Consider the following 12,331-nt stretch of genomic DNA (forward strand, 5'->3'; position numbering starts at 1 on the left):
TACTTAAAGTACACAAACTTTATAATTTTTTTGTCAAGTTTTATCAAGTGAATGTACACGTAAATATATTCCAGTATCCATGAGTTCTGTATAACAGAATTTTGAATGTAAAACAAGCATAGATTTATATATTGCGTAGAAAAGATTTAATGTAAGTAAGAATGATTAATAAAATATTTTTTAATTGAAAATAAACATAATATTCTTTGTAGAAAATAGTTGATATCTTTTGATTTCTTTCACTCAAAAGGTTATGAACTTGTGAGAGGTTATGTGTTAAAATTACAGTATATAAAATAGTTTTGATTTCGATATGATTTTACATAAAATTACAGGAGTGCCTTTAAGAGCATCATCTTTTATATTAAATAACATTAAATTTACATTTCAATATAATTATAATTTCAGACAAATAACTCGTAAAATGTCACGTCCAAAGGTTCTCATCACTCGAGGAGATATTCCAGCTTCAGGATACTCTTTATTAAACGAAAAGTATAATGAATATTACTTACTAATTTAATTGATATAATGTAAATTATTAAATTAAATTATTATTATTTCAAATTTTTAGGTGTGACTTGGTAGTATGGAAAAACACATCACCCATTCCTAGAAATGAACTTATTTCCATGATCAAAGGAGTTGATGGTGTTTTTTGTCTTTTGACTGACAAAATAGATGAAGAAGTAATTAATTCAGCTGGTCCTAATTTAAAAGTAGTTGCAACAATGTCAGTTGGATTGGATCATCTTGATTTGAAAACTTTAAAAAATAAAAATATCCATGTTGGATATACTCCGGACGTTTTAACAGATGCAACAGCAGAACTGACTGTAGCATTACTTTTAGCAACATCTCGGAGAATAATTGAAGCTGAAAAAGCTCTTAGAGCGTTAGTATTAATTTATATAAAATTTTTCTACAACAAAAAAAATATATTCGTTTATTTTTGTTAAATACAAATCTTTTTTTGTATAATAGAGGAGAATGGAAAGCTTGGTCACCAATTTGGATGTGTGGACCAGGTCTAGCAGGGTCCACAATTGGAATTGTTGGATTAGGTCGTATTGGAGCTAGAATAGGTGAATATTTAAAACCTTTCCGTACTTCAAGGATTCTATATTCCAGTAGATCTGAGAAATTAGAAGCTGAAAAATTTGGTGGAGAAAAAATGTCATTAGATAAATTGTTAGAAGAAAGTGACTTTGTGATTGTAACTATTGCTTTAACTCCTGAGACAAAAGGAATGTTCAATGCTGAAAAGTTTAAAAAAATGAAGAAAAATGCAATATTTATTAATGTAAGTCGAGGAGAGATAGTCAATCAACCAGATTTAATTGAAGCACTAAAAAACAAGGAAATTAAAGCTGCCGGACTTGATGTTATGACTCCTGAACCTATTCCATTAGATCATGAGTTATTAAAACTTGAAAACTGTGGTAACTTTTTTTCTATTATAATATTAAATAACTCGTAATCAGACTTTCCATTTTAATTTTTCCTTTTCAGTTCTTCTTCCACATATTGGCAGTGCCTCCATTGAAGTTCGAGAACAAATGTCAATAATAACAGCAAATAATATTTTAGCTGTCATCAACGGTAAACCTGATACAATGCCAGCTCCACTAAGATTATAAGCATTATATATTCATCAATGAATTCAATAAATAATAAACTATCTTTTAATTATTTGTATTAAAATAATAATATTGTGTGAATTTTAAATTAATTTGAAAAACGCACTCCCAGCATAATTGACATACCGCGACATCTAACGCGGAGAAAATTATTTATCAAAACGTAATTGCATTTGGGTTGAGAACAGTCGTCTTCAATTCATAATGTTCTGGTTTTAACAAAACATACTGCGCAGTCTTGAATTTCAAATTCGAACATCAAAAAAATGAACAAATTAACACTTTTAAAGTGAGTGTTTTCTAATCTAGTTTACTCAGGAAAGAAAAAAAGAAATGAAATATATGAAATCATGGTTTTTATTCTATTTTTGGTTATATAAATTATTGTACATGTACTTAATTCTCAATCAGATGATAACAAATATTTTAACAACATTAAGTTGATTGTACTTAACCCAAATTCTCGAGTAAGACGTCTAAAAGGTCTCCATTTCATTGGAAATACTTTTCATTGAATCGATAATATCAATGTTTTGTACATTTTTGGTAAGTATTTTGTATTTTCGACAAATTTTTCTTTATTTATTAGTGTTCCAAGGCAACTTAATAGTTTCTACCTAATTATTAACAATCAATTTTTAGAACAGCTTCAACAAAGATTTTTTAATGAATTTCATCAGTTTCATGATATTTAACTTTTATTCCAGTATTGAAATTACAAATAAAGTAAATAGTCATTTCAGACTTCATTATCAAAAATGGAGGTCAAGTTTCATAAATTATTTTGTACTTTATCAAAATCCTGAATACAAAAAAACATTCAACACAATGAAATTCTTACAAAATTATTCACAACACAGTTTTATTTTTTAAGTTATCCAGTGTAGTTGTTTGTCTTGATGAATGGCATTTTTGTAACTGTTGCTTTGTAAGTCTTGCCTCTAACTTCAACCAAAACACCACTACCATTTTTGGAGCATTCCACTGGCACGTATCCCATTGCAATTGGCTTCCCTAAAGTAGGACTTGGTCCACCAGAAGTCACAACTCCAACTTTCTCTCCTGCCAAAGTTAAAATTGGTGCTTTTTCTCGAGCTGGTGGATTTCCAGCATTCAATGTTAATCCAACTCGCTTTCTCTTCACCCCTGATTCTATTTGAGCTAAAATAGTTGCTGCACCTGGAAAATTTCCTTCTTCTCTTCTACGCTTTGCTAAAAAAAAAAGTAATACCGCATGTAAAAAATGTAATTTCAACATTATTTGAAAGAAAATAATCAATGAATTTAACTTTACCAATTAACCAAGTTAGGCCAGCTTCTACTGGAGTTGTATTTTCATCAATATCATGTCCATAAAGACATAGTCCAGCTTCCAATCTACAAAAATGAAATTTTTTCCTGAAATAACATTTATTCTTCTCCATTAACAATAGGCCATAATCATCGATTATTTATCCACCTTAAAGTATCTCTAGCACCTAACCCAGCTAGTTTAACCTCAGGATTTTGTAGTATGCTTTCTACTATGCTTCTAGCATACTTGCTTTTGAATGATATCTCAAATCCATCCTCTCCAGTATATCCACATCTTGAAATTCTGACATTCATCTTGGCAATTTGTGTCTCCAGAGAATTCATAAACTTTAACTTGCTAAGATCAATTTTCACTAAATTTTGGAGAACTTTAGCTGCTGAAGGTCCTTGAAGTGCAACTAGACCTTGTTCCATTGGATCTAAATACTCTAAATGAATTCTTTTTCCTCTTTTTTCAAATTCATCCTGTAAAAATAATTGAAAATGTCATTCTATTGATAACAAATAAACAATAGATGATGTTAATACGATTAAATGTTAAGATATCTTACTTTACGTGCATTAAAAATTTCAATATCTTCATCCCTTCTTCCAGCATTTGATACAACAAAATATCTGTCCTCTCCATCTTTTGTAATAATTAAATCATCTAAAATTCCACCTTCTTCATTAGTGAAAACAGTTAAATGAGATTTACCACAGGGTGATCCTTTCAAATCACATGGGGTAAGGCTTTCGAGAAAATCTCTCGAATCTTTGCCCCATACTATGGTTTGTAGCATGTGTCCTACGTCGAATAATGATGCAAATGTTCTGGTATGGACATGAGATACTGCTATGGCTTCTTTGTACTGCACTGGTAGGAGCCAACCGGCAAAATCTATCATCTTTCCTATCGATTTGATTGAGTAAGCATTAAAATATATTAATAGCTGTATGTGATTCACTCACTTATCTATTAAATAATAACTGACCTTGATGTTCTACATGAAAATCATAAAGGCAAGTTTTTTTGGTTTCAGGTTTAGTTGAAAACAGACATTTTCTGTTTCCTAAAAAAAGATTGAATAGAGTTGATAAAGAATTAATTATTTTTAATATAAAACTAGTAATTCTAGAATGTTCATTATAAAAAAAGATCATAATAATAATGAATTATTTAACTGACCTTGATTTTTCATTTGATTACCATATAGAAAAGTATTTGATGCTCCAAAATACATCGAAAATCCATATTTCGTGTATCTGAATTTTTTTTCCGTGTTATTAGTAAGAATCCTCTGAAGTTGATAAACTTTTGGTGTGTTTGTTTCCGCATTCAGTCGTAATAGATTAGTTCCAAGCCGTAGCATCATCGTTAATAGAATAATAAATGTCAGCTGACTCTAAATTGATTTGTAATGAGGCTCTAGATGATGAGTTTAACATCTAGACTTGTATACTTTCATTTGTAAACTAGAGAGCTGCTTCGTTCGTTTCAACATGTAGCTTAACTCACTCAATACAATCTCAGAATTTACATGCATTCAGATGAGATAACAAAGTCAGTGCTCGATAAACCCAAGTATCTTTTTTTATATCATTTTATGTATATCTTTAATAGGTCGATTTGAATGTATCATGAATTTGATGCCTATGTTTTGTATTAAAAGATCTAATAAGAAAATTATTATTGAAACAAAAATATCACATATTCATTTTTATTGACATTGATGTTTGATTGAGCAATAGAAATTGGCTAATTCTTATACTGGAATATTACTTTTAATTTTCTATTTGGAAAGTGATTTAATGCTGTAATTATTGTTGATAAATTGTAATCATGAAATTAATTACCAATGTATTAAATTATTTTTATAGAGAAAATTCGATTAAATTCGAAATTTGAACAAACACAAATATTCATTGATGGAATGAGTTATGATAATGAATTGTTTTTAGTAGTAATACTTATCTGTAAAATAATAATAATATAGAAAAGAGATTTTTGAGTGAAATGTTTTCTTTGTTTATTAATAATCATTAGTATTATTATTATTATAAGTAAAGTTTTTAGGCACCTAATTCAAAGAATTTTGTTTACACAGGAGGGATGTGGACATGATTCACTGTAACTTCGAATGCTTATTCAATTTTTATTGTACCACGTAATAATAATGATTCGTAATATTTGATCGCAATAGTCATTATCATTTTATTTTATAATAATGACAATCGTGATAATAATGACAATAATAAATGTTAATAATAATGACAATAGTAATAGTTTTTTTGTTATTTTTTTCTTTTAATGATAATCAATAAAATTTGTGAGGCAAAAACGCTGTTTTGATAAAAAAAATTTTTTTGTTATTTTGTTAATAATTTTTGTCTTTTTTTTGCTAAATATTTTTTTCTAGTTTAATAGCAGCGTCGTTGTCTCCACAAATGTGGGGGAAAAATAAAAAAATAGTTGAAAAGTAGAACGATAGAAAACATTTAGAATTGTAAAACTGAAACAATTCGGAACGAAGTTAGTATTTTTGTTATTTTTTATCATTTCAAATGAATTTGTTCGTACATTTTTGTTTTCGCTTTTTTTATTGCCGCGTTTCTAAAGATTTTGTTATTTATCATTTACCACGTGTTTATTTTGTTTAATGCAATTTTTGCCGTTTTTTATTTTTTAAATACCTTTTTTCCCTTTTAGTATCATAAAGGATCTTGTGTTTATATAATTAATGCAAAATATTCCTACAGTCCGACGAATATGTGCTTTAGTCGTTCTTTAAAACTCGATGCTTTTCTTTTTACATTTTTTTCATCAGCCATTCACACTTGAAAAAATGAAAATTAATGTTTTTTTTTCTTTAATTTAACGAATACTGCTAAAGAAAATGATTAAATATTAATATTTTATTGTTAAAAACAAAACTGATAAAGGATGAAGGAACAAGGATTAGCGTCCGTAGGTCGGCAGTTGCTATGTAGTCACAGTGGTATAAATTTACATAAATCATTTGATTATTTATTATTCATTATGCATTGCCTCAAGTTTTTATAAGACTTTATAGAAGAAAGGACCTACGGACGCCAGTAGTTAGCGAATGTGTGAAAGAGAAATGTCATCGGGTTATTTTTTTAAATTTCCAATCGTTAGATTAATTTTGTTTTGGATTTTTGTATTTTTTTTTTTTTTTGCATGAAAGTACACTTGGATTTGATAAAAATCATTTTGTTTAATAATTTTCTGTCTTATTTTATTCAAATTTGTACGTAATAAAAAATGTCTACAATAATCTTCTTTTTGAAAGATTTCTTGAACTTCTTTGTTCTTCAGAAAATTAAAAATAAAAAAGATTTTTATCACAGCCGGAGTGACTAAAGCGAAAACGTACATTTTCTTCAATTTTTTCATTTTTATTTTTCCATTGTTGAAATGTATTTTTTCTAAATATTCAGTTATTAAAAAGAATAAGAAGAAACATATTTTATCACGGTTTATCGTCTCATTATACAGTAGTCATTACAAAAACAAAAAAAATGTTAAAACTATTTTTATTCCTCACAAAATTTCACCGATATTTTGTTTAAATTTCCTTTTTCACCCATTTGTTCCTACAATTCTCGATCGGGTTTATTTTTATATTTGTTTTTTTTTTTGAGAAAAGTTTATAGGGAACGCTCCTGTCAACATACAATGTACAATGATTACACCGGAAGTGAAAGCTTCCGTTAAATATTTATCGATAATTCATAATTTTTTTTTTGCCTAAAATTGTCATTTCCATTCTTATTAATTAAAGCCTTAACTATACATAATCACGACTCGAATACATTATATCATCACTTCCGTATATAGATACAATTTTTTTCACTCGTTTTGCTTTACAGTTAATTATTACAACTCACAAGTAATTATTTTTTAATTTACTTTTAATAAATCGTTAGGTCGTCGTCATCGTCACATAAATATTAACGTGTAATAATTTATAAAATGAAAATAGGTACAATTTTGGACGCTCTTTTTTTAAAGATTGTTTCATGTTTTTAAATATTTCATCATTATTCAAAAAGATGCTCCGAAATTTTAATTTTTCACCCTAATAATGCCCATCGATTGCGGTTCTAGTCCACTTGGTAGTAAAATTTTGTTTCTTTCGCTCATACATTCATACACTCTCAAAATTGTATTTTTTTCTTAAATCTTCCATACATTCTTATATCAACAAATTACTAGTCATGAATAAACATTCTTTTAATTTCTAAGATTCTAAATTTAATTTAACCCCATTTATTCTACAGAAACGTTATCTCCTCTACTTGAAATGCATCGTTAAATCTTAATTTCTACAAAAATTTTTATTCCAATATTTTTATGTACAAAGAATTACTTTTGTTTATTCATTTTAGCATTTCAAGTGATCCTAGGTTTTTTTTCCATTTTTTTTATTTACATTAATTTCTCACATTCACTATCGCAAAATACAAAACGCGATAGGAACTATGAAGAAAATTAGAATTTATTATAATTTTTAATTGTTTTCCTTATTTTTTCCTGAACCAAATCATAAATACTTTAATGTATTATAAGAATTACAATTTTATGATTCAGTTTTAAACAAAGAAATCAATTAAAAAATTATTCAAGAAGAAAACGTTCCTTTGTAGAAATAAAGAGGTTAAAATTTTTTTGTCAGCATTAAAAATCTCACATCATTAGTTATTTCTAATTCTACGCAATGACAGTCGCTTGGGTTATTTTTTATTTTTGTTTCATCATTCTTTCTTACTCTCATTCCATCATTATTTGTCATTATTTTTAACCAAATGATTGATTCATTAGCCTAAACATTGCCTAGTAGTTTTCATTAACGTCCTTATTTTTTTATTTGCCTTCAACCTTTAATTTTCAGGAGTACCTATTTACAAATTTAACATACATATATACGGTCCTGGGAACTGTCCGAATTTCGAATAGTCCATTTTTTACTTATTTATTTATTCCAAAGATATTTTTAAGAGGAAAATATAAATATTTAAATATTCCTCCTACCGAAATTCTCATTCAGTATCCATAAATGGATCGTGATAATATGGTTTTCATTTTTTTTTTTTGGAGAAAATTTTCCACTTTAATTAATTGTAGAATTGCAAAAATAATTTAATTATAAAAATTTATTAACTTTAAAAGAATGGAAAATTTTTTCTTTTTTTTATTATAAATTAATTATAAATTAATCAATAAAAAATCTAATTTTTGCAATCAACTGTTTCGAAATTGCACATATTTATGACTCTTCTTTTTACATATTTATTCATTTAATTACAACAATATTATTGTTTAATTCAATGTATAATGAGACGCTGTTTCGAAACACTTGATAACATTTGTTTAGAAAAAACCATTTACAAACAAATTATTACAAAAATCCATACCTGCAACTATTTAATAGGCAATAATAGCGTTTAATAATATCAACTAATAGTAATTAATTATAAGTCGTCAATTATCGGGAGTTGGAGCATATTTTTTGTATAAGTTTTTCACATTATTACTTTTAAGATAATAATTTTTTTATTCATAAATATTTAAGTTGTCTTTTTTTATTTACTATCTAAAAGGAATTTTTATTTTCATCAAAATGCGATGTGAAATCTACCCGATAATTCAAAATAAAAACATAAAATAATGGGATTAACAGTATTTTATTTATTTAAATGCACGTGGTTCCTAAATTCCGTGTGACAATCTCCAGCGTATTTTAGAGATGTTTTTTTTAAATAAATCATTTCATTTCTTTATCTTCTATTAATTTATTTTAATAATTATTCATTTTATTAATTTATCATACTTTTTAATCTTTCAGCATATTCCTTTCAACGAAATAAATTTATTTTGTCTTTGTAAAGACACACGAAACTAGACATATCACATCTAGTAACAAAAATACATGCAAACAAAGATGAAGAACAACACGGTAAGTTTTTTGTCTACAAATGTAATAAAGACAATAAAAATAATGTAGAATACCAATAAACGTAATAATAATAACTATAATAATAGAAATAATTAATAATAATAATAATAGTAATTAATTAATAATAATAATAATCATTATAATAAAAACTAAGGTACTTAGTTATAAAATTAGCGTTTCAATAGTGGTAATTGCTAATATACTCGTAGTCGTAGCAGTAGTGGCAGCAGACTGCGTATTATTATTAAATAATAAAAATTTTTTAATTCATTTAATCATCTTCCAAACATAAGATTTGCAAAAAATAGAAAAATTTATTATTTTATTTTACATCATTTATAATTAATCATTGAACGCAATAAGTTTAAATAACATTTTTCGCGTGATAATTTAATATTAAAATTTCTTCAATTAAAACATTAGTTTCTGTTGTTATTACTAGCTTGCTTTATCATTTTTTTAAACCAATTCTGACTAGCAAACATAATTCGATGAATTTGTACACCGATAATCTCACGTTTAAGGACTTTAATATTTAATATTTAATGGCAAACTTTTACTAATTCTACTAGTACGTTTTTCCTCGTTTTAAATTGATTTGATTGTAAAAATTAAATTACACATACGCTAAAGTCTAAAAAAGTTTTATTAATTGTGTTTTACTTAACTTATTAAAATAAAAATAGAGTATTAATTTTAAAAAATTAATAATTAATGACAAGTTTCTCCTTCTGCTCCAACTTCAACTTCAACTACACAGTAACAAACTATTTTATTTTTCCCATTTAAACTAGTTACTCAAGCTTTTAAATTCAACTATTATATAAATAAAGAAAATGAAAAATATATTTTATTCAAACATTCAGTCATTGTTTTCGCGAAAACGCGTTTTTTAGTTTATTTTATTAAATATTATTTTATTATTTTTTTTTTTTTATTAAAAAACACGTTTCGTAAAAATCTTAAACGTCAACAATATACGTATTAAAAATTATTCTACTTGAGGGAGTGAAAAAATTACGCCGCAGTTGGTAAGGCTTAAAAACTAGTATAATAAAAATAACGGAGGCGAGTAGGAAAAAATTTATGTTCCTTTTACGTTTTCGTCATTACGTATAGATTATTTTTCACGTGAAATTGAAATAATTATATCTAACTCATTAAAATAAACAAATAATATTAATAACCATAATATTTACGATAACATAATGATAAAAATAATAATGAAATAAAGGGATTATCAAGAGTTAGAACACTGAACATTTTGAAATGTATTTTTTCTAGTGAATTTTAATTAAAATAAACAAAAATTTATTATTATCTAGAAAATACGCTTTCAATTGTCATAATTTAGTATAATCATTGTATATCGCAAGTCAACCCCGGTATCGAGTCAGCGAAAAAATGAAAGTCCATTGGTTGCACTGTTCCGTAATTTTTTATTATTTTTTCGATGTAATTTTGAATGATTTTCAAATTGTAATATTTATTACGGAAGTAAGATAAAAAATCGGTGATAATGAGCAGACCATAAGGACTACATTCGCGCCTGGAAGCGTGGGACGACGTACAAAAGAACAACCGAAGCTTCAAAGATTCATTCGCACCGTATACATCCATTTGAAGAGTGTTATGCTTTTTTTTACACTTTTATTATTATTATTTTTTTGCTTATTACAAGGATCGACTTGTCGAGTTCGACCGCCGATTTTTTCATTCAACGGCTCGAGAACGACGTAACGAAAAGAGGCTGTTTTGTCAACGCGGATTTTCATATTTTATTCTTCATCCCGTAAGCTGATAATTATGAAAAACCAAGCTTTACCATTTTTGTACATTACATCGATTAATTATTTTTTTAATTTATTCACTTTATCAGCATAATAAATAAGTACCGATTTCGCCTTTTATGGCTTTGTACCGTTTTTGACTAGAATTAAATTCGAATTGTATTCTTTTTATTAAACTAATTATCTTCATATATTTTCGATTTATTGATTGGTAAAGGTTGTTTGTTTATTTATTTATAGCTTGCGGGATCGAAAAGTGCGTCGGTGTAATTTGCCCAAAAGGGGACTTCGACCAAACTTAATCGATACCATTAATTATCATATCTAATATTTTGCAACATATCTTCCAATTATCTTTGAATCAGGATATGGATATCATATGTAGCAAAAAAGATATGATGAAAAATTAACAATAACCTGCGCTGTGTTAATGGTAAATATAACTGTACGTAAAAGTCTGAAGATCAGAAACTTAACGTTCGCAATTCGGAGTTTATAATTATAAATTATCTGTCATAAGTTATTTATAATGTTTTATTGTATTCATTTTTATTATTTGATTCATCTAAATTTCATTCGAAAATAGAATAACAATTTATTAGAAATTTATGTAAGATTTTATGATTGCCCAACAATTTCAATTTTGATTAAATATGACAGATAATTTCGCTTATTAACTCTCAACAAAAAAAAAGATTAAAAACTTCGCGAACGAACTTGAACAACGCGTATGTGAAACTTGATTATGGGGAATTTCTTGAGCTTTTTTTTTTTTATTAAATACAATTTAATTTTTTTACTGTTTTCTGAGGGGATAATTATTTAGTAACCTGTATTTATTTTTCACCTGTGGGAAAGATGTCTGGTGGATATTTTGTGATAGGGAAGTTTGTATTGTGTTAAAGCAAATGCCATAAGTGAAGTTAACTTAAGGTTGCACTCGAAATACTAATGAAAAATTTTCTTAGGGGAATACCTGAGTGCTTGACGGGCCATTTTGTCCTTTTTATGACTAAAACTTGAAATACAAATAAATCATCATAACGCTGTTATTAACAATAAATTCGAGTGAATTTATTGGACAGTTGCTAAGGAGATTTTTTGTAATATCAGCTAGTCAATGTCAGAATGTCGTCAAGCAATCAAGGTGTCTTTCGATTCGTATCCGAGTCCCAAATCATAATTTATACCCTAGTGAATGCCTCTGCGATTAATGACACGATGTTAATGACCATCGTGTTTTTGCTTACAATCTAAACCGGATAACGATAATTAATTATATGTGGCTGCATTATGCATTCTGTAAGGATTATTATGTAGTTTACGTCAAAAATTGACAATGTGAACTGTTGGTTTAAGATGGGGGTGGGCATACGGTTATATATTTTTATGTTTAAATATGGTTGCTTTTTTCTCACTTTACCATACAATCGCATCATCGTCTTCATTATTATCATCATCTATTGTTTAATTCGATTATACAATTGCATTTACTTGTCATTTTCAGCTAAACTACAAACACTTAATACATTTAGTTTTATTTAAAGAATTTGCTCGATATTTTATATGCTGACCCAAGAATTATATAATTTTTTTTTCTTTTAAATATATTATATATTATCATATT

General features: G+C 26.9%; 2 protein-coding genes across 2 annotated transcripts; one reads left to right on the forward strand and one right to left on the reverse strand.

Annotated features, from left to right (window-relative positions):
* The first annotated feature begins 11 nt into the window (after positions 1-11).
* LOC118074531 (glyoxylate reductase/hydroxypyruvate reductase-like) lies at positions 12-1,707 on the forward strand. The gene is made up of 5 exons (XM_035095823.1): positions 12-151; positions 409-495; positions 575-895; positions 985-1,442; positions 1,513-1,707. The coding sequence occupies exons 2-5, from the start codon at positions 425-427 to the stop codon at positions 1,638-1,640; spliced, it is 978 nt and encodes a 325-aa protein (XP_034951714.1). The 5' UTR covers positions 12-151; positions 409-424; the 3' UTR covers positions 1,641-1,707.
* A 298-nt stretch (positions 1,708-2,005) lies between these two features.
* On the reverse strand, positions 2,006-4,734 carry LOC118074421 (aminomethyltransferase, mitochondrial). Its single transcript, XM_035095635.1, has 6 exons — positions 4,123-4,734; positions 3,929-4,006; positions 3,506-3,846; positions 3,100-3,419; positions 2,935-3,017; positions 2,006-2,852 (listed from the first exon to the last, which is right to left on the reverse strand). Exons 1-6 carry the CDS (start codon positions 4,307-4,309, stop codon positions 2,515-2,517), a joined length of 1,347 nt encoding a protein of 448 aa, XP_034951526.1. The 5' UTR covers positions 4,310-4,734; the 3' UTR covers positions 2,006-2,514.
* Between the last annotated feature and the right edge of the window lie 7,597 nt (positions 4,735-12,331).

This window comes from Chelonus insularis, unplaced genomic scaffold (genome assembly GCF_013357705.1).
Source record: "Chelonus insularis isolate UGA/USDA-ARS -01 unplaced genomic scaffold, ASM1335770v1 contig_135_pilon, whole genome shotgun sequence".
NCBI lineage: Eukaryota > Metazoa > Arthropoda > Insecta > Hymenoptera > Braconidae > Chelonus > Chelonus insularis.